Here is a 24,027-nt window from a genome sequence, read left to right on the forward strand (position 1 = left end):
TCAACAAAACAACAGTCTCCAATGTGGGTGGGTCCCTCTGTCAGAAAGCTCTTTCTTTCTTTCTTCATTCTTCAAATTCTGCCTCCCTTCCTAGGTATATACCCAAGATAACTGAAAACATATGCCCACATAATAAAAATGTTCATAGCAACATTATTCATAATAGCCAAAAAGTGGACACAACCCAAACGTCTATAAGCTGATTAATAGATAAATAAAATGCTGTATATCCATAAATGAAATATGTGGCCATAAAAAGTAATAACATTCTGAAACATGCTATAACATAGATGAACCCTGAAAACATGCCACATACGAAAGGCCAAATATTATATAATTCTATTCATATGAAATGTCCAGAATATGCAAATCCATAGACATATAAAGTAGATTCGTGTTACCAGGAGCTGGAAAGAAAGGGAAATAGTAACTACTAAGCAGTAGAGCGTTTCTTTAAGGGTGATAAAAATGTTTTGAAATTAGATAATGGTGATGGTCTCACAACTCTGGAAATACTAAAAACTACTAAATTACACACTTTAAAAGGGTAAATTTTATAATATGTAAGTTATGTCTTAACTTTTAAAAGAACAAATTCTGTCTCTCTATAATTTCCAGGTTATCTCTACCCTGTAGAACAAAGAAAGAACAAGCCTTCCGCTTCTCTTACACATAGCCCTTCAAGAATCTGATGATAGTTATGTGGGCCCTTTGTTTTCTTTTTTCCAGGATTCAACGGTTTGGCTTATTCCTTAATATAAAGTTATTTTCAGGCTTCCTCACTGTTTTAGTGGTGTTTCTATGCTTAATAGTACTAATAATAATCGGAATGACCAAAATTTTCTGTCTTCCTTCCCAGGTATACACCCAAAGTAACTGAAAACGTATTTTTCTAAGTACTTACTATGGATTATATATTTGCTAAACATTTTATAGCTATTATCTCTTATTAATTGCTACAGTGTCATATATATTATAATCTCCATTTTATATATGAGGAACTTGAAGCTTAGAAAGATTAAGATTTCACAGCTAGTAGATAAGAAAGGCAGGATTCAAAGCCAAGAAGACTCTACAGTCCATGTGCTTCAACACTAGGCTATCCTGCCTCCTCCTCATCACTGGATGATTCCAGTTCATCAAAACCCTCTTTAAAAAGTGAAGCTCAAAATGGAAAAAAAACTTAACACATGTGTTCTCACCAGTGCAGCACAGAGCTGAACCGTGCTCCTGCTCTGGACACTCTGCTTTTACTATTTCAGCCCAAAGCCATACACACTTGTTTAGAACCCACAAAATACTACTATGTGCTATGGAATACCCACTCAGCCAAAACTTGCAGAGCCTTATTTCACATGAACCACTATTGTGCCCTATTTTTCTCACCTTATACTTGTAGCACATGGTTTTTGAACCCAATAATTGGAACTGTCATTCATTCCTCTTAATTTCGTCATATTGAGTCTTTACTCCAAGTTTCCTTGATTGAAACAGCTTTTACATTATAATCATATAATCACAGAATTTCAGTAAATAACCTATACCTCAGAAACCAAATGGTCTGAATCCCTATAGCACTGATAAGGACACCAAAGCTAACTGATGTACCCAAAGTTGGTTATCTGTGAATCTAGCAACTACCCCCAGTTTTACAAATATATCCCCATCTTTCTCTAGAACTTGCAATGACATAGCACTTAACTGAAAGTGTAAGACTAAAGTCTTGCCCAAGACTAGCACGTATTCAATTAACTCTAAGTCCCTGAATAGACCAGCACACTATCCATATTTCTCCGGCTCCCTAAGGACAGTCTGGAAATTCTTTGCTGAACCTAAGCATATGACTAAAAGAATAATCCTTCTTAAGCATAATTTTGATGTCACTCTTCTGCTCAGAAACTAGCAACTGTATTAATATCAAGGCTTTCAAATCTAAGTTCTTTACAATCTCTGGTCTACTTGTCTGTCCCATTCGAACTACCTAACCATCTTACTGTTTAGCAATCTATAACTTGAACACCCCATATTGTTTCCACAATTTTGTCTACTATCCCCTATATTGAAATCTTCTTTTTAACTTTCAGTGAGAAATATCATGCTTCCCTTCTGGTATATCTCCGACTTATGTTTGTTCCTTCCTTCCATCCTTCTGCTGTAAACCTGTCCTACAGTAAGCCTTCTCCAAACCATCCCACCTATTTCTGATCCTTCCAACAGGAGATGCAGTGCCATGTCATGCACTACATTGTCTCTACCAGTACAGTTCTTCTTTATGTCTTTGCTGTACCTTTCTCAAACTCCCATCTAGATAGTTTTTGTGGGGAAGAGCTTGTCTTGAACCCTTGGCATAGGTTGCCTGAATATCTGAGTATCTAAACTCCACTAAGCACTGGTTCCAATGCAGGCCAAATTCATGTGATAAATAAAGTTGGTCTCTCAAATATTCTACCAAATCCAACTCTACTCTGTGATCCGTCTGCTAGAAAAACAGGCCAAATCAACCTAATAGTCATCTTGAGGTACAGAATCATCCTTCATACCCCAGGAAGCTCAGCAGCATTACGGACATGGAAGGAAAGGGGAGAAATAGGCAAGACAGTCAGAAATAACAGACCCCTTTTTCCTAAGGCAGGAGGTCTTTCAACATGAAAATCCCTGTTTAACTACAGTATACGACATATACCCTGTTAGTCCTGGGGTAAAGTAAGGTTCTCTACTTGAAAACAAGGGTTTATAAAGCTCTCTTCTTGAGATGGATAAAGTTGAATTTGGTTAGAGGCTAAAAACATGGCTAAACACCCAACATTCTTCACGAATCTATAATTCTATTAAGCTACCCAGTACACAATATGAAAACTAGTCTACCACTTGAACTAAAGGTGTGTATTCTAAAAATTAACCACAAAAATCTAACAGATGTCTTTCATCCCCAAAACTATATGAACGTTTCCCTCCTGTAGGGAATTTATCAATTATTTTCATAACTGTCTCTTCAAAGTCTCTCAGTGACTTCCTTCTATTCACTCTCTCTTCTTTAGCCCTGGAACTCTGCAAGAACATACTTCACAGATGAGGTTGTGAATACAGAGAAAGATTTGGGGAGCATTTTTCCATTTTAAACTCCATAAACTAATCTGAATACTTATCAGGCTCATACAGATAAATTTATGACTTTTTCTTTAAAAGTCTTGGCTGGGCCTGGTGGCTCACACTGAGAGGCCGAGGTGGGCAGATTGCTAGAACAGAAGTTTGAGACCAGCCTGGGATTATAGGCAACATGGTGAGACCCCCCCATCTCATAAAAAAAGGGGGGGTCACTTCTGCCATTAAGAGGTTCACATTTTCATTATTACTGTTCAAACATACACATGGGGTTGGGTGCAGGAAAGTAAATGAAGGAAGAAAAGAGAAAAAAAACAAGGGATTCCTCCTAATGGAACCAGAAAACATTCCATTTGAAAGAATACCCCTACAGTTCCCTCTCACTTAAGCAGGTGAAAACCAGACCCCAACTCTCACGTCGCACTAGCAGCCTAGATTAGTTTACATGTAGCCACGTTACAGATTTCAACGAAGCTGAGATCTGAATAGCAATTCCAATCTATCTGGCAATGACTGCAGTTCAGGATCAGTCTCCCTAGTAATACAGGACAGAAAAAATTTGTTCTTTCACATTTCCTAAGTGAATAGCCACTCGTCTAGAGAAAAGCTTAAAACAGTGTAGCAGCTTGTGTCAGCTCCAAGAGGACTGAAGACTGAGCAGGAAATAAGCCCCTTTTCCAAATAAAAGCCAGTGCTCTCTCCCCTTGTTTTCTCCACCGAATGTTCTGTATCAACAGGGTGAGTCCAAATTGCATCCAGGGCTTTGCTGCAGCTCTGTCTTTAGCTTTTTTTTTTTTTTTTTTTACACGAGGATTTGGCCATTAAAAACAACAACAACAAAGCAAAATCCCACCACAAACAAGAAGAAAAAGAGAGGCGTGCTTTGCAAAACAGCTATTTCAAAATCATGATTTTTAAAAAACTATACAGAATGTGGAACGAAGGGGAAAAAAATGTCTCATGTGGGTTGCGTCGGCCCTGCAGCTGCTCCTCATTAAAGCTCCTCTTTACTCCCTCTGGGCTAGTTTCCAGCAGAAAATTCTTTTAACAGAACTCTGCTTTCAACCCACTTTCTTCTTACGCTGGGCCTCTTGGCCCCCCAATCTGCAGTGGCAGCCTGCCCTAGCTGAGCTCTAGAGGGGGAGCTGTCCTTAAGGTAAATGAGGTAGGGCAGGGGAAAAAAACTAACAAAACCCAGAAACCAAATTAAGCATCGGTCAGTAACAAAGGTCTGCAGTTTGAAAGGCTCCAAATCAGCCTGTGCTTTCCTGTGACCATAATGCCAGCTTAGTTTCCTGCCCCCCCTCCTCTGTCCTCCCTGTTAAAGTAGATAAAAATAATTGCTAACAGCCAAGGCTAGCTGTAACCAGTGAAAGTTCCTATGTAGCAGTCAATTCCCAAGGCTCTGACTACAAACTTGAGGTATACAAGAGCCTATAGAAACAAGTCTAAACTTCTAGGCTGGCATTCAGGAGTCCCAACCCACCTACTGGTTTAGCCTCACTGGTCTCCCTCCTCTGATGGGCTCATCAACTTTTTAATTCTGTCGCTCTGTGTAAAGGTAACTGACTAGGTTATGCTAATTACCGACTTCGCTTTAAAAACATGAATGAAGACTTCTCATTAACTTCCTGGTAAAGAGGGGAAGAAAAGGGAGAAGCTCTGTCATACTGACTAGTTCTTGCCATTCCCACTCTATTCTCACCCTCCTTCCCTCAAAAAAAAAAAAAAAGACAGGGAAAAAAAGAATATACTATAGCTTACTCAGCAAGAAAGAAAAACAAAACAAACTTGTTAAAAAAAAGTATTTGTGTATAGATTAGTATTCAGAACCGGGCTGTTTGTGGTAAAACACACTTTTCTAGTGTAGTTTTTTTTTTTCTTTTTCTACTGTAGTAAGGCCCTAGACAAGGGAAACAACACACTAAAATTGTTTCATCTCAAGCATCTCCTAGAAAAGAGCCTTACTAGTTGTATATGAAGGAAACAAAGACAAGTATACAATCTCTCCCTCTCTCTCTCACACACACACACACACACACACTTTTATCACAACTAATACACAAAGACTACCAAATACTGCAGGGCAGCTCATTTTTCTACTATGTAAATTCAGCTTCCTGGACAGACCATTTCTGCTTTTCTTGTAGAAGTATTTCAGAAAATGTTAATCTTGGTTCCCACATTAGGTTGCATGCTTCCAAATTAAAAGTTTCCCACAGGAAAAGAACTTCACGGGGAATTGTGAGGCTGGGAATTACCTCTGAAACGCCACCTCACTCAGTTTACATGTGTCCGTGTTTTTCACCTCCTCATCTGAATAAAGCAAAGTGTCCACTGATTTTAATAAACGCAATCTAAATGGAGCTGAAGTGGTACGAAGTTTAAAGCTGCTGATTCACAGCATCATTCGTCTTCACTGGAGACTATGAAATCAGTAACCACTGCAATGAGAAACCATGCTTTATTTATACAAGAACTTTGCAAACATCCTTATCTTCCAGTTTACAGTCTAGGCTCATTTATCAGAACTCAAAGGCTGAGCGGAGCACCTCGTTTCTTCAATCATCACTTGAAAGACTGGGGAGGGGCATACAGTGTTAACAGACTTGTGCTGTTGCTATGAAGAAGGCAGTCTTTCCTATGTTCCAGAACACAATCAGGATCTTACTGCACTTCCCTGCACTGGACCTGAGAAAATATCTACTTGTGATTCAAACATGGCAAATACATTCTAGACATATGAGTTTACAAAAAGCCCCTTCAATGTAATGGACAAAACTGAATGAGTTAGCTCAGTTGTTCCTAAGCTACGGGCTGTGGAGTTACTGCAAGAGATCTATAATCCTTATAAATCACTTTCTAAACTACGGAACAGTGTTTTGTCCATATTTAAATATATGTATATGCGGTTATGACCAGTAAAATATAAAGATATATTAAAATGATTCTTGAATTCTTAGATTTTGACAGTATACACCATATTCAAACGACACACTGAGAAATTGTTCCATCTCATGCTTTCTCCTTTATGCACTCTTGCTAAATGTCTTTCATTAAATGCTACAGAATACGCTTCTCACCTCCAGACCTCACATGCTTTTCGGTCAGCCCAAAATGCTTTTCACAACCTTCTCATGGCCCGTAAGTCTCAGCTTACATGTTAGTTCCTTTGAAAAACAGCCTTGATACCCCCCCCGTTCCTATATTCCTGACATATTGTGCTTCAAATTAGCCTTTACTATGATTATTTGTCAACAGACTAAAAATTATTCATTCTCATACTCCCAGTGCCTAATACAATGACTGGCATATAGAAGGCATTCAACTATTCAGTGCAGAAGCAAAAGGGCAAAATCGAAGGCTTTGTAGAATCTTTACCCCTTAAAAAGACCTTATAAATACACTTAAAGTTTGGGAACAATTGGGTTGAGCTATTTACCCAAAGGATATTCAAAACTAATTAAGATTCTTGATATACAGACTACTACTTAACCCTGACTCACCTCTAAATCAGTCAAATTGGGCCAACTCCATGCAAAGTAGATTATTTTTTAATCACCTTCCCTCCCACCCCCCAAATATGAAGTGAACCGATACACACATAGAGGCCCGAGGCACATGTGCATGTGCAGGCACACACACCACATGCATACAGTCTTCATTCCCTCTTGCACTTTCATTAGTCCCTCATTAGTCGTTGATAAAAGACTGACTACATAAATGACCAGGGACCTGGAGCCCTGAGTTAAAAAAAAAAAAAAAAAAAAAATCCTACAAAGTGGCCTCAATAGCATGAACGGCTAGATTCTGTAAGGACTGGCACTGAAGCTTAAAGAAGATCTCTAGAAAGAAAAGCAAGTATTGGAGGCTGCTTTCCATTCCATTCCCCAATGTTGGTGAATGACCACCTTCAAAGTTCTGTAGTCCAAAAAAATACCTAAAAGAAGAATAGTTTAAAAAGCTTACTCTTTGGTCTGAAAGGATTTTCCTAGTTCAAAAACAACTGTACCTATTTGGATACCAAAAATGAAAAGGAATAGTGGGGAATCTTTAGATGGCCTAATGAGATCTGGAGAAATAGCTCTTAGTCCCAGTCTACATTCTAATGAGTTATATAATAAAGACTAATTCACTTAGCTGTATTAAGCCTCAGGCTCCTCACTTATAAAAAAAAAAGAGTGGCAAAGGTGCTTTTCAAAGTCCCTTTGACCTCCTAAGTTCACACTGAGGGGTGATGACTCTATAATCTAGACCTCTGAAGTCCCTTGGCAATACCACCCAAGGATGTAATGATGCTTGCGGATGTTAATGTTTGGGTATTTGTAGTTGTATATGTTTTGACCACTGTCCCACTCCAAGCAGGAGATCCTAGGGCAAGAACTGTGCTGTGTCTCTTTTTTTATATCCCTCACAGTGCCCAACACCCTTGAGGTGCACAGATGGTTCCATACATGCTTATGTAAATGAATTGTTCCACAACTTACACTTTCAGCTAGCCCCTCACAGATGCATAAGAAAGCAAAGAACAAGCAAAGAGAAGGAACAGTATTTTTAAAAAGGTAAGGACAATGGGAAAAAAATCTTGTATTTAAAAGGGATAGAAAGGTCTAACCATCTTCTCCCAAACAACTCCTGTTTTTTTTTTGAGACGGAGTTTCGCTCTTGTTACCCAGGCTGGAGTGCAATGGTGCGATCTCGGCTCACCGCAACCTCTGCCTCCTGGGTTCAGGCAATTCTCCTGCCTCAGCCTCCCGAGTAGCTGGGATTACAGGCATGTGCCACCATGCCCAGCTAATTTTTTGTATTTTTAGTAGAGACGGGGTTTCACCAGGTTGACCAGGATGGTCTGGATCTCTTGACCTCGTGATCCACCCGCCTCGGCCTCCCAAAGTGCTGGGATTACAGGCGTGAGCTCCCTGAGTATAGAATGGTGGTAAGTATTTCAGTCTCTCTATGGAATCTGACCTGCTGATTAGTTACACAAGGCTAAAACTGACTGAAGTATGTATGTAAGACGATGGTCTGGGAAAGAGAAGCACTAAATTTAAGCTGACAGGAAATCAACCACTTAAGTAAAATCAGGTACAGCTTTATCCAGATCTCATTTTTATGCATCCTCTCTACAAAGCGTGAACGCTTACCTTACTCATTTCCCAGCTCATGACGCTATCCTTAATTCTCGTAAAATTTAGAGAATAGGTGATGTCTCCTAATTAAAGAGTTTGCTTCTGTCACGAAATGTGACAGTCAGTGTCTGCCTTTGCCTAGAAGAAAGTGAGTCACTTTTTCATTAGTAATCAAGTTATGTCCACTTTTTTAAGAGCGATCCAGAAATTCCAGGCCATGAGTTTCAGCAATACGAGACAGAAAATCAGACACCACAAATACTGTATACAAATAGAATTAAGACAGAAAAAATAAAGTCAAGGAGGTACTGAGTTACTTTTCAGGATGACTGAGGTTTCAGAAGGGGCAAGCTGCCCTGTAAAATAATTCCTCAAGATGTATCTGGCTTACACAACAAGAACCAGTATTTCAAAATCTTAAAGTGACAGGCAGTTAAACAACGAAGGCAGTACCATGGGCTAGGCAATAGAATCTTAACCACCATCAAATGTTTCCACACAGAATAGGCAGCCCTAGTTTATTCTGGATAATTGAGGGTTTGGAATATGTACTATATAATCAGAGGAAACAAGCAGTAAAGGACCTGAGCTAATTTGAGGTAACCAAAGACTTGGCTAACAGATGCTTGTTTACTCTGGATCCCTCAAATGAATCAGATCTGGCCATTATGCTGGACAGAAGATATTTGAGGTTGAGATATCTGAATTCTCAACTAAGGGAGTGAACTATGTACTATATGAAAACCAAGCCTCTTCTTAGTGCCTCTGTTTTTCTACCACTTCTCCTATCCCAACACATAATCTTGCTCTTGCCCTAGAGACTCTTAAGATTCTGATTTTCCTTGCAAAACATGGCCAAAAGCCTACCTGCCTCTCTGTCTGGCAGAAGTACAAGAATCAAGAGTCAAGGGCAAAAAGGTCTGAGGGAGGGAGGGTAATTGCTCCCAGCTGCCCTCTCTTTTCCCCTGGTCCTCTCCTTCACCCACACTCTAGACATTCTACTTCCAAACATTCAAGTTAACATGTGCTAAAAGAATGATTTTTTAAATTGCTTACCTGTCACTGTGAAACTAGATTAATCCACATACTGGTTTAGTAAAAGCTCACACAAACTGACGTATACGCACAGAAGAGAGCAATCAAGATGTAGAAAACGTTTGAAACTGTGTCATTAAGAAAAAATGTTCTCACTCATAAGCGGGTGTTGAACAATGAGAACACAGGACACAGGGAGGAGAACATCACACACTGGGCCCTGTCGGCGGGTCGGGGGCTAGGGGAGGGATAGCAGGGAGTGGGGGCATAGGGGAGGAACAGCATTAGGAGAAATACCGGATGTAGATGACAGGGGGATGGATGCAGCAAACCACAATGGCACGTGTATACCTATGTAACAAACCTGCACTTTCTGCACATGTACCCCAGAACTTAAAGTATAACAAAAAAATTTAAAAAATTATTAAGAAATTGATCATGATTACTACAGGAAATAACCCTTCTAGTGTCTTCAGCTCCCTTCCTCTTACCCTTCTCCAATCTATGCATCTTCTAAGGTACCACAAATATTCAAAGAGTTAGCATCTAAGCAGTGCACCAGAAGTCCTCTGATTTTACTCTTTTGTCCCACAGTAGTTGCCCCTTTGTCTGATTCTCCACAGTTATTATCTGTGCCCGTACGCTGGGATATCAGACTGTTTTATTTTACACATCTCTGCTTCATCTTCCCAGCAAGACTTCAGAAGATTGCCACCGTGTCTTATGCACAAGAAACTGCATTCATTGTCAGACACTCTCTGGGTATGTGTACTTGTGAATAAAGAACTCAGGCAACTCAAGCCTCTTGGGTTTTTCTGTCTATTCACAATACCCAGTATAGTGATCAATTATAGTAACCTGCTCAATAAATAGTAGTGCGATAAAAATTAAACTTTTGTTTGAAAAGGGAGGCTTCTATAGCGCCTCAGAGTTGATCTAACCTTCAATGTTCAGCATACAAGATTATAGACAGTGACTGCAGAAAAGTGACCTGAATCTCTACAGATTTAAAACCCTAAATGCTCCTATTCTACATAAATCCTAATCAGATTATTTTCTTATTACACTTACTTTTCTCCTCATATTTATGTGAAGGCAAAAAACTGGATAGAATGCTCCAGGTGAATGTGTTCGCTGAATAATATCACCTGTCACTTAAATAATGTCTTTGTTAGTCTTTATTTTCACTTTTCTTTCATCAAACCCTTTTGGTAAAGAGCAAGTAGAAGACTGTTTAGGAGAAGAGCAGTTCGAGCAGAAATTAACTACATTACTTCTTCATAAGGGAAGGCTGATGAAGTCTAAGAATTGGCAATACATTTGTGGACACAGAGGACTAAGTGCTAGTGAAGGTCACTGACAGTGAATAAATAGGATCTAGAAAATATGCAGAAATCCAAGAGAAATTTTAATTTACCTTACATTTGGGTGTAAGGAAAAACTCAACTAAGAGAAACATGAAAGCAAAATACCTAACACAGTCGCATGTGAGCACATGTGTGCAGACACACACACGTGACAGCAGGCCAGACAGACACTAAACTTCATTCCTAACTACTGAATGTTGACAGGAGGCCTAATGAGAACCTCTATCACACCCACATATTTATGCTAGCTTAACAAATTTTAAAGAGCTTGGAAATTTTTAGATGATTACTTTCTTTCATATTCTGATATCCCCCACTCCTTTGCTATCCTTGATAAGGGCAGATATTGACAAAATTAAAGTGAAGAATTTAATTAGGCTTCTCTAGATCCTGAAGGAGAAATAGTTTGCATTTTACTTAGTCACGAAAAAAAGGGAGAAAAAAATCCTATGTGAAATTAATGATGCTCACAAGACATACCTGAACAATAAGGAACTTCATATGATATTATGATTAAGTCTCTGACTGTGTTGAAAGAAACCTAGCTAAATTCACATCGATTAATGCCAGGTTGCAGGACAACGTCTGTTGATTTAATTTCTTGGCAGTTACCCAACACAGCTAAAAGGATACAGGCAGAGTCTAAGAACCAGATTCTCCTACTTCTTCACTGAGTACTGAACTATATGAAGGTCCCACTGAAAGAATAAATATCAGTTGAGAAGAGTATGGGAATTACGTTGCTATGTGTTAGGAAGCTAGTAATTGGCCAGGTAGGGTAGTTCAGGCCTGTAATTCCAGTCCTTTGGGAGGCAGAAGTGGGAAGATCACTTGAGCCCAGGAATTGAAGACCAGCCTGAGCAACATGTGAAACCGTGTCTTTAAAAATGGGAGACTAGGCAGGAGGATGGCTTGAGCCCAGGAGGTAGAGGCTGCAGTGATCCATGATTGTTCCACTGCACTCAAGCCTGGGCCACAGAGGGAGATGCTAGTAACCAAGATTTCCTTTACAAAAGACCCCTTAGCAACACATCATGTTTGATATGTTTTAATAGGATTTTAATAGGACACAAGAATTAACAAGAATCACTTAAGAATGATACTGCTAAAGGGTCCAGATATCAAGTCCTAAGACAAGGAAAGGCCTCACAGGACATACTCATATACAACTGTAACTCACTATGCAGATGTCAGGTACCATATTCAACAATTTGGGACTTTTCTGCTGGCAACAACATTTATCAGAAGTCACTGAATTTAACCTGTCTCAATTTCACAACTCCATAAATCTGTCTGGACTTGCTCCCGTTCCATTAGTAAAAAGAAGGGAGAAGTTTCAAATTAGTTCTCTCTACTGAAGCACACTTTTAGGCAATATCCTCTTTCCCCACCTTCACTGCCCTCTTCTTATATTTCATCCATAGTAATTACACTGAGCTTTCAAGTCAAAGGCCATTTCTCAGAAATGCAGTATTCACCAAACCTGGTGCATAGATACTCATGTAACTACACGCAGGTTCGGTGTTACGGTATTACATGAGGTACTCAAGTCTACCTAATGCTACTGTCTTCAAAGACAGAAATTATATAAAGCAGCATTTTAAACATATTCCTGATCTGAAAAGCCCCCATTTTGTATATTTTTGAATGTTCCACACTTCCTTTTCAGAAGGTTCCATTTGAACTACCATCTTAAAACAGGTAATTCTATCCCATTTTATTTATAGGCAAACTGAGACTCAGTGACAGCACATTTTCCAAGGGTATACCTTTGGTCAGCTAGAGAGTGATGGGATCTAGAGCAGATTACTTAAGTTCTCAGAGCCTCCTATAAGCTCTCTCACAAAAGGACTAAAGTAAATACATGCAAACTACTTAATTGAGAACAGACCCTAATTCACAGTAAGTGCTTAGTAAATGTTATCTAGCATTATAGACTTTAACTTGCCAAAGATCCAGTTGCTAACAGGAATCAGAACTGAAACTCAAGTCCATCTGGCATACGTCCTCTTCATGGCACTTCTAGGCCCCCTTAGTCCACTCACCAGTGCCAGGCTGAACCACGCTAGTCATGAGGCAAAAGGAAAAATCAGTAGTACAATCTCCTTATTTAAAATTGTGATAATTTTCAACCTATTTTGCATTAATTCTGATTTTCTGAACAGCTACATGAAAGTATTATTGATTTAGATTATTGAGTTTTTGGCACTCCCTTAAATTCCACAAATGAGGCCAGTGCCTGACTCATCTCACCAAAGTCTCAGCCCTGCCATGCTGGTGGTTCCTGTACAGAAGGCTGTATTATAGTCAGTTTATTTCATACTACGCTTTACTGTGAACCTCTCAAGAAGTCCAGGTTAACAAACTGGTAATTATTTTATGACTTCCCAAAGAAGTGTGAAATAATATGATAACAATATTGATTAACTACAAGTACTACCACAGACTTGAGTTATCTGTTATATGTGGCATGCATAAATAGCATGCAATCAATAACTCTTGAATTAGTAAGTCCTGAACACATTACATTTTAAGAAAAGATTAATCTATGAAAGGTATTCAATGAGCCAAAAAACGGCATTCTTTGTTTTATGTTACAAACATAACCAAACTGTGGAAGAGTAGCCAAGCCTCTGCTATCATCTCCCGAAAAACTACATACGCAATGTTCAGCTACGTAGGCAGGCGCTCTATTTGAAGGAAGGAGGCTGGCAGAACCAGTTTCAGCTGAGAAGAAAGAGAAAGCGATTTAACAGTTGATATTTTTCCCTGCGTATGTCTTTGATCTGAAAATGCCCCTGTACCACCCTGAATGCACTCACAAGAAGGTGAAGGAAAGGGGAAAATGCGGAGTCAGCCATGACTTCTGAAAACGCCTTTCTAGGGGAGAAGCACCACAACACAAACATTGCTAATGCATCCTCCATGAAAAGCTAGGCTCTAAGAGATGAGGAGTGTCTGTACTCCCTACTTACTATACAGACATTTACCAAGAGGACAAAGAAGGCAATGGCTCTAGCTTTGCTTGGATGGACTCAGGAGACCTGGAGACCAACATGACTCCCTAATCCTGGCAAGGAAAATTGTTAGCTGTTAATGTTTAATGTTTATTACCGCTACCAGACAAGTTTTAGAGAAAATCTGACACAAAGTTGTATTTTATAGCATTTGATAATAATTCGCCTGAAAATGTAGTTTTTAGGTCAGCACTTTGGCAAAAAGTAGATATTATCAAATGCAAGCACCTATCTACGAAAACCTATACAACTCATGGTGACTTTCTGCTGTTTCACAAACACTATGTTAGATATTTACCAAGTGGTATGTAGGAAATTCTGAAAGACCCTTTATAGTTCCAGTTTTCATCATGAAAAATAATTGCAGAGTAACTTATACCAGACTAACCCTCTTGCTCTGGACAAAATATTAAAGGCACTGGAGAGCTGGCAAAAACTAGAAGGGATATAAGCCCTGGAAAAAACAAAGCAAACTATTTGAAACCCACATTTACAGTTTTTTGGTTTGCTTTCCCCCTCCCCCCCGAAGGTACACCCCAGTCCATGCAGCAGAAGAGGAAGAGTGTGCAAGCAGAAAAGGGAAGTCCTGCTATGCTGAGGAGTCAGAGGTATCTGGAGCTGTCACAGCAGCTAGAATGTGAGGAGGAAGAATTCTGCAAAGCACAGAACCGTAGAGTGGGTAGCTTCAATGTATGTATACAACTCTGCTCAAATCATTAAATAATCCCTGACTGTGCATGAGCAAGGTAAGATTCAGAAACCCAAGAGAAGGAAGGAGCTGGACAGCTGAAAAGACCGAGCAGAAGATTCCTGGAGCTGGGAAGACAAGTCCTGCCTTAGAGGGGCTTGATAAACACCGCAGGGCTTGGTAGGCCCCGCACACTTTTCACTGAACCCCAGAAGGGCCACATCTTGGAAATAAGAGCCGTATGCCACAACTAAGGTCTGTATCATTGGACTAAGGGCAGAATAGAAGTAGGCCCACCCTAACGAGTCCTAAAACCTAGCATCCATAGGATAAAGATGATCTGCCAGTCTTGACAAAACTCAACATTCTTTAGTGGGAAACAACCTTTAAAATCTATTACCCACAATGTCCAGGAAATAATGTAAAACTACCATGTGAAGTAAAGGGAAATCATACCCATGGCCAAAGAAAGAGCAGCTGACAGAAACAGAAACACATCCATAGACAACCCAGAGATTAAGAACCAGCAGACAAAGATTTAAAATAACTGTAATAAATACGTCTTTAAAATGCAGATTTTGTCAATTATACAAATCATAGCCTCACCTACCCCCAGGATCCTAGTGCATTTGAGTTGTCCATGATCTTTAATCAAACTGGGATTTTGAATGGTTTATATTTGAAAGCCCGAAGCAAACAACTTGAAAGTGATTAATGACATCAAATTTAATTACATATTTACACCTCCCAGTAGGACAAGGGAAAGAATAAGATGTCTTGTTTTTCTGTAGTGACAGGGCTTTATTAAGATTTGACAGTAGTTGTTTAACAGCAATAATTGAGTTTTATGCACCATTACACAGGTTCTCCTCCTCTGGCATCAAAATCTAATCACAGACTGATAGGGTACTTAGGCTCCTAACAGTGAGAAAAAACAGTTGAGCTGAGTAAAAAACTAATCTTCTAAAGTACTTATCTTCATCTGTCAATGTGATCTTATCAAGGATTTTTATAATTTCTGTAAACAATCATTATATTTTAGCTGAATCAGTAGCATATGCTCTTTAAACAGATAGTCAGCTTCCTTCTATTTTAAAACATTTTCTACCAGTTCCCACCACTCCACTCACCACTCACCCCCACCCTGTCCCTGTAAAAGCAATTTAGTTTCAACTTTCTTTTCTTAATCCACTAAGCAATCTCATGAATAAAAAGATAATCACATGCCCTGCATGCCTGATAGAATGTTTTTATAGACCTTCTCAGTGTTTTAATAATTATTTACTATTTTGTAAAAATAATATTTACTGAATAAGCTGGATCGTCTTCTCCAGAGAAAAAAGGTAACGTTGGTGAAAATACACTGAAAGCTCTGCTAAGTACACATTATTTTTGCATAAAATTTTGCATAGAATGCTGTGGAGGTTGGCGAAGCACTGCAGAACGATTGACACGGCTGCCTTGATATTGTTCTTGCTTTCTCTGTGTCCACTTAGGGTGACCCTGCCACTCCTAAAGATGCTAATATTACTTTTGCTGAGGTAGGGAATCACTCTTTATACACGTTTTGTTGTTCATCTTGATCTCCCAAAAGGATGGCCTCACCAAATTTTTTTTTTTTGAGATGGAGTTTTGCTCCTGTTGCCCAGGCTGGAGTACAATGGTGCTATCTTGGCTCACCGCAACGTCACGGGTCCAAGCAATGCTCCTGCCTCAGCCTCCCGAGCAGCTGGGACTACAAGCACACTCCACCACGTCCAGCTAATTTTTGTATTTTTAGTAGAGATGGGGTTTCACCACGTTGACCACGATGGTCTTGATCTCTTGACCATGTGATCCGCCCACCTTGGCCTCCCAAAGTGCTGGGAGTACAGGTGTGAGCCACTGTGCCCAGCCCCCAAATTTTTTCTTACTCTTACTTAAAGTTTGTTTCCCTCACCATAGGAGAGACACCTGAGGGACATACCCAAAACTGTATCATAAGAATTCTATCCTATCAGCAATAAACAAGTACCCGGGGACAGATTATAGGCAGCTCCATTATCACCAACCACAGTTGCCTACCCTCAAGCAGCGTTTCTTCCAGGCACTGAGGGCAACTTTGTTTCTCCAACCTTGGCTGGAGAGTATGAGACTAGCGACCCAACAGTTCAGCAAATAACTATTGGGGGGGTGGGGAGTTGGGGAGAAACAGCATGGGGAGAAATGCCAGATATAGGTGATGGGGAGGAAGGCAGCAAATCACCCTGCCACGTGTGTACCTATGCAACAATCTTGCATGTTCTTCACGTGTACCCCAAAACCTAAAATGCAATTAAAAAAAAAAAAGAACTACTGGACTTCTTCCCAACATTGAGCCTTAGGTGTCTTCTCTTGGTAAGTGCTCAGAGATTGGCCTCCCCTAGAAACTTTCTCTCCCCACGTCAAACCAAAAATATATGGGCCAACACTTAGAAGCTATTTGAAATTCTCCATATATAAGTCACCAAGGTGAATGATCTTCAAATAGAACTAACTTGCCTGTCTTTATGGTATTACCATCCTAAATGCTATGTGATGTACATAAAATTTTTTTAAATTTTACTTCAAGTTCTGGGATACATGTGCAGAATGTGCAGGTTTGTTATATAGGTAGACATGTGCCATGGTGGTCTGCTGCACCTATCGACCCATCCATCTAGGTTTTAAGCCCTACACGCATTAGGTATTTGTCCTAATGCTCTCCCTCCCCTTCTCCCCAACCCCCGACAAGACTCAGTGTGTGATGTTCCCCGCTCCATGTCTATGTATTCTCACTGTTCAACTCCCACTTATGAGTGAGAACGTGCAGTGTTTGGCTTCTGTTCCTGTGTTAGTTTGCTGAGAATAATGTCTACCAGCTTCATCCAGGTCCCTTTAAAGGACATGAATTCATTCTTTTTTATGGCTGCATAGTATTCCATAGTATATATGTGCCACATTTTCCTTTTTTTTTTTTTTTATGAGATGGAGTTTCACTCCTGTTGCCCAGGTTGGAGTGCAGTGGCACAATCTCGGCTCACTGCAACCTCTGCCTCCTGGGTTCAAGCGATTCTCCTGCCTCCGCCTCCTGAGTAGCTGGGATTACAAGTTCTTGACACCACGCCCAGCTAATTTTTATATTTTTAGTAGAGACAGGGTTTCGCCATGTTGGCCAGCCTTGTCTTGAACTCCTGACCTCAGGCGATCCACCCACCTTAGCCTCCCAAAGTGCTGGGATTATAGGTGTAAGCCACCATGCCTGACCCTACATTTTCTTTATCCAGTCTATCATAGCTGGGCATTTCGGTTGGCTCCAAGTCTTTGCTACCATAAATAGTACTGTAATAAATATACGTGTGTATGTGTTCTTATAGTAGAATGATTTATAATCCTTTGGGTATATGTCCAGTAATGGGATTGCTGGGCCAAATGGGTATTTCTGGTTCTAGATCCTTGAGGAATCACCACACTGTAATTTTAAAGGAGAGAACCAGTGTCTTCTTATTTAATGTAAATAGACAAGAAACAAGTGTGTGATATCTACTTAGCACTTTTTGTTTAAAACACATTGTCAAACAGTAGCTACACCAGGCACTGTACTAGGTATTAACATGCAAAACATGCGTAAGACTAAGACCTCACATTCTAGTAGAAGAAAGAAACACATCAACAAATGTCCATAATGCAGAGAGTTAACTAATGCAAGAGTTGAATAACAGAATAAAGCAAGCAACTAAGGGACCAGATGCCACAAAGAGACTAAACAAGATTTCAGTGGCCAACTCTTAGGTATTAAGTTCCCTCCCTTATTATCTCCAGTTGTATCTCCATCCTTAGAGGAGAATGCACCACATGTTTTTTTTCCCCAGCTAGAAAAACTAAATGAGCAGCCCATAATCAGCTACAGAAACACTTTATTTCCAATGTTGTCTTTATTCCAATCCAAACAACCTATTGTTAAGCTTCACTGTCATCACAGCTTAAAATATTTTCACTTTAGTGAAGAAAATTGTTTCTGACTTGAAAACAAAAATCTTCTTTATAACACTAAAAAATTTAAATCCTGGTGTCAGGATGGATCTCAGTGGGAAAAAGTCATAATTATATTTCTGGTAAAAGATAAAATGTGTTGGATAAACTCACTTAAAATGCTTATTAAACAAGTACCTCTACCAAAGCAAAGAAAAACTACACCTCATAAAAGTGAAGGAAAAGAAGATAAATTTCATATTACCAGATCTTATTTTTCCAACATCTTCCCTGAAATAAATAGAATGGATACATATTCCTCTCAAAAATTTTCAAATGATGTAGGAGAAAAAACTTGTTTGGAGGAAACCTAGAAAAGCTATTATGAAATTATCTCACAGCCTTCCTCAAACAAACAAAAGGTCTTGGCTAGAGTAGATGGCTGGAGAAAAAGGGAAAACAGTGCTCTTGAACCAAGAGTTAGCCTACATGTTCTTCATCCTTACTCTTTTGTCCACATATTAATAATAGACGCTCACACCTCCTGCTTCCCCCGCCCCCATCTACACATATGCATACATCTTCCTCTCTCACTCTCACTTACAGAATCATATTTTTTACACTAGAAAAAATATTAATATAATATTCACATATACTGAGCAGAATGTTAAAGTTGGTATCTATTTGGTTTTACTTAAAAACAAGGTCATAGCTAACATGGTAAGGGAAGACTCTAAGAGTATGCCTTAAACTGAAAAACACAAGGGAATCTGATAGATAAACTGATTTGATGGGCTGACCTTTTCTTTTTGAGATGCAGTCTCGCTCTGTTGCCCAGGCTGGAATGCAATGGCATGGTCTCAGCTCACTGTAACCTCTGCCTCCTGGGTTCATGTCTCAGCATCCTGAGTAGCTGGGACTACAGGTAGGCACCACCACATCCAGCTAATTGTTGTATTTTTAGTAGAGCTGGAGTTTCACTATGTTGGCCAGGTTGGTCTTGAACTCCTGACGTTGTGATCCACCTGCCTCGGCCTCCCAAAGTGCTGAGATTACAGGCATGAGCCACTGCACCCAGCCTACCAGGTATATATTAAGTAGCCACTCACTGAAAAGTATTTTTCATAATGAGAAAGTTAACAGTAAGATAGTAAGACGTTCTTCTTGACCAATTATCGGGCATCCACATCCTTCCATCCTCACCCCCAACCAAAATCTGTACCAGGAAAGCTCAAGAACCAGTAACATTCCACAGAAGCATTAAAAATAGAGGAGTAGAATCTTGTCCAGTGTTCTAACTTCAAAAGAAAACATACGAAGAGAAAAACTTACTTGCAGTATCCTGTACCATTGTGGTAGGTAACACATATTCCTTCATTTACACAGGGTTCGTAGCCATCTCGACACTGCAATGCTAAAAATAAAAACAAACGCACATTAGAAATAAGTCACTAAGCATAACCCTCAGACACCAAAGAAATGTAATCCAATCCAGATCAACATTTTTTCCCACCTAATCTGGGTGTCTTTTTAAAGTTGTAATCAGTCCTTTTTTTTTTTGGCTTCTAGCACAGAAGCCCATCCCAAAAGTATCTTCCAACAATGACCACCTTTGTGGTCTTGAATGATGCTCTTAATTCCCTGTGTTTCAATATCTCCATCTCCCAATTAAAAATTAAAGCTCTACCATCTATGACATGACAGATCATCTTGGGATTTAGATACTTCTGATGAGTATTATAAGGATTCATTAAGGAATGTTTAGGAAAATGCCAGGTAAATAATAGATCACCATGATACTGAATAACTACTTAGCTTTCAGGTAAAGTTTTAAAACAGATCACTTCTGCAGTAGCTTTGAAGTTTAAAAAAAAAAAAAGACCACTTGGAGAAGTAATCAGAAACAGCAATAACAGTCATTCAACAAACTGAAGTTGAGAGCCTAGTATTTCCAGGCACTAAATTAGGATCCAGTAAAAAGAAGTAATCTAAGACATGGATAAGCAAATAAAACATAATCTTTACTTTAAGGAGCCTATAAAAAGATGGGGAGTCAATCATGAATAGAGACTGCAGAAAGGGTATCAAAATAAATAAAAGGAGAAGGTAATTTTATACATACAGATAAAACAAAAATTCTCAAACTTGTGATTCCCCCATTCCAAGAGACAATGAAAAGACACTTTACCATCTGAGTCCCTCCCAAAAACAGACTTTTCAGAAAAAAAGAAATAAACAGCAATAGTAGAAATTTTCACTGATTTCAGTCAGGAATGGAAGAAGTCTACCCCAAATCTGCTAATCATTTCCTGGATAATTAGAATATCTTGATTGTTTAGCTCTTAGAGTTGAAATTTTCACCACCAAAATACATATTAAGAACTGGAACAGTAGGACAGAAAGAAACCTAGTCAAACAATAAATATCAAAATTGAAGCTCATGAACTCTTTCTTGAAGATTATTAAGATGTCCACCTCTTATGACAGTTCATGTATAAATACCTGAAAGCAAAACTGAGACGTTCCCACCTCCAAGCTTCCTCTAGCCACACCTCTCTATGCATAAATTGTGCAAAATCAGAGACTCTAGGTCTGCCCATCCCTGGCATCAAAACCAGCAGCCCAGGTGTAAGCTCGATGTCAGAACTCCTCCACCAACAATTATTGCATAAAAGCCCTTTATTTGTCCAGTACTGTATCCATTAGTGGAATCATTTGAGAATATGTTTATAGAAAATGCATTCTATCCTTAAAATAATATTTTAAAATAGTAATAGTAATAATAATAGGAACTAACACAGAACTTACTAAATACCAGGCACTGTTCTATGTACTTTACATAAATTAGCTAACTAATTCAATCTTCATAAGTAAATTTCATTATACTCATTCTCAGGTAAGAAAACAGGGAGGATACGTGGCCTGCCTAGTGTCATACCAGTGAGTTAGAAAGCCAGAATTTGAATCCAGAGACTTGGCTCTTAACCACCGAGATATACCGCTTCCCACTACCTGAAATTTCCCAGGATTGGCAGGGTGGATATTATTATACCCATTTACCAGTAGTGAAGGCCAGGGAGAATAAGAGGCCTCTTTACGGGACATTGTACCACTAGCTGGTGGCAGTGCTGGGCCTAGGACCCAGGTCTATACTAAGTCCAACCCATCTGTTTGACAGCTGCTGGGATCACACAGAGTCACCAGGCTGCAGGCCCAAGCAGGCAAATTCAGGAAGAGGGTCATCTTGTTGTCCATATCCCACTTCCCTGTAAGGCTGAAATGCTCCCTCTTCCCACACTGATAAGCCCAATGCAACAACTATAATTAAAACATTTAATGTCAGGTTATTTCCTCCATACCAAAGTTCTCAAACTGATTTTTTTCATTCTCTTTAGACACTTTTATTAGCTTCAGTGAGAACTTCTGGGCTTTTTTCTATTTACTTTTTCTCTTTAAATAAAATAATAAATAAATAAAACCCTCACAGTAAGAAGGGAATGTCCTGCAGGCACGAAAAAAGCTGTCACTCTGTCCCCCTGCAGGAATTCTGATGCAGTGGAGGGACTCAGGAGACCTGAAATCCGTCTGTACGCCCTAACTGCAAGCAAAGCACAACCTCATGGGGGCTCAATTTCCCTACCTGTAAACCAAGCTGAGAGTGAACTAAATGTCCCTGAAGATCCCCTGTGATCCACCAGTGACAGCTCCCTCCTTAAGAGATCATGAATGGCATGCCCAGTACCTGAAGAAACCTAGCCAGGAGTGGATAAGGACCCAGCCACACATTGCGCAGAAAGCCATGGGTGCAAAAAATCACAGCCTGTGCCTATTAAGTGTCCTCGCAAATCATTACAGTGACAGGTTCAGAGAAATACAAACAACCCAAAGTCAACATGTAGCAATCAATCTAGGAAATAACTTTACAGCCTAGCCTTAGTGAACCAATCACACTCAGTGAATGAAAAGAAGGTGGGCTTACCAGGCTAATAATTAATGCCATCTGGCTGATTTGTGGGATCTGCTACCTTGAACCTTTAACATTTACTGAGCCACGGTTCTCAAACCTTAGTAAGCAGTGGAATCACTTGGAGGAGTTTTTAAAAAACAGTGTTGGACTCAACCCCCACGATTTCTGATTAAGCCCATAGGGGGCCCGGGAATCTGCATTCCTAACAAATTCCCAGGTGATGTCAATACCACAGGTCTGATGAACCACACATTAACAACTATATGAAGGCTTGAGTGTCCACTTTAAAAAATACTCAAAAGCTATATAAATATTGAAGTCTTAGATGATAATATATTGCCTGAATAAACAGGATGTGGAGAAATGGAACCCCTCTACTCTGTTAATGGGAATGTAAATTACTACAACATTGTAGAAAACAGTGCAGAGGTTCCTCAAAAAACTAAAAATAGAATTACCACATGATCCAGTAATCCCACTGCTGGGTATTTACCCCAAAGATTTCAAATCAGTTTATTGAAAAGATATCTGTACCCCCCATGCCAAGTTATGGAAGTGCCCATCAACAGATAGATAAATAAAAGGTGGTAGATATACACGATGGAATACTTAAGTCCTTACAAAGAAATTCGGTCATTTGAGACAACATGGACAGAATTGGAGAATATTATGCTAAGTGAAATAAGGCACAAAAGACAAATACAGCATGTTCTCACTTACACATAGAATTGAAAACCATCACAATCATAGAAGCAAAGAGGAGCATGGTGGTTACAGAAGTTCCATGCCCAGGGGAATGGGGAAAAGACGGTCAATGGATACAGAGCTGCAGTTAAACAAGAAGAAATGTTTTTTTGTATGTTTGAGATCTATTGCATAGCGTGGTGAATATAGCGAATAATAGAGAATTGCACAGTTCAAAATTGCTAAGAGTAAATTTCAAAAAATGTTAAATATTGAGATGAAAGGATACATTAGCTTTTAATTGTTCTACATTGTATTCATAAATTATTATAGCACTTTGTACTCCATAAATGTATACAACTATATACTGACAATTCTAATTTTTAAAAAAGAAAAATCTTGAGACTCTTGGCTTTACTTAGGAGCAATTTAAAAATGAATATTATACTTACTTTCCATATAAAAAGAAATTAAAACTTTGATCACCTGAAACTATAAAAGTGAGACTGGGAAAGACCTTATTTCAAAATTCAACTTACTTTTTTCCAATGTAAAACATTTAAATTTAACAATAATGGAAGGCAGCTTCATGTTTATAAAGAAAAAAAGAAACATTAAATCATACCATAGAGAACTGATGCTTAAACTGATGCTTTAACAGACTCCAAGAGACCAGTCACTCACAAACAGTGACCTTTTCCCCAAATTTTCATGTTAAGCCATAAACAGCGGGCACTCAATAAATACTTGCAGGCTGAAACAAATCTTATTTACTGTGTGTGTGTCTGATGTTTGTGCATGCCTTCCTCTATTCCACCAAAAAAAAAAAAAGGCAAAAAGTAGTAGATTTCAGACTCATCCTCACAGTAAGAAGGGAATGTCCTGTAGGCACAAAAAAAGCTGTCACTCTGTCCCCCTGCAGGAATTCTGATGCAGTGGAGGGACTCAGGAGACCTGAAATCCTGTCTGTATGCGTAACTGCGAGCAAAGCACAACCTCATGGGGGCTTTTAATTGTTCTACATTGTATTCATAAATTATTACAGCACTTTGTACTCCATAAATGTATA

The 24,027-nt window shown here is 39.2% G+C and overlaps 1 protein-coding gene across 3 annotated transcripts in view; it reads right to left on the reverse strand.

Annotated features, from left to right (window-relative positions):
* NOTCH2 (notch receptor 2) overlaps positions 1-24,027 on the reverse strand; it is a 167,227-nt gene that overhangs the window by 107,170 nt on the left and 36,030 nt on the right. For all 3 annotated transcript variants that reach the window (XM_035252644.3, XM_035252643.3, XM_035252645.3), the window contains exon 2: positions 19,640-19,721. In XM_035252644.3, the coding sequence (XP_035108535.1) occupies positions 19,640-19,721 (82 nt within the window). The remainder of the gene's footprint in view (positions 1-19,639; positions 19,722-24,027) is intronic.

The sequence above is a fragment of the Callithrix jacchus genome, chromosome 7 (assembly GCF_049354715.1).
Source record: "Callithrix jacchus isolate 240 chromosome 7, calJac240_pri, whole genome shotgun sequence".
Lineage (NCBI taxonomy): Eukaryota > Metazoa > Chordata > Mammalia > Primates > Cebidae > Callithrix > Callithrix jacchus.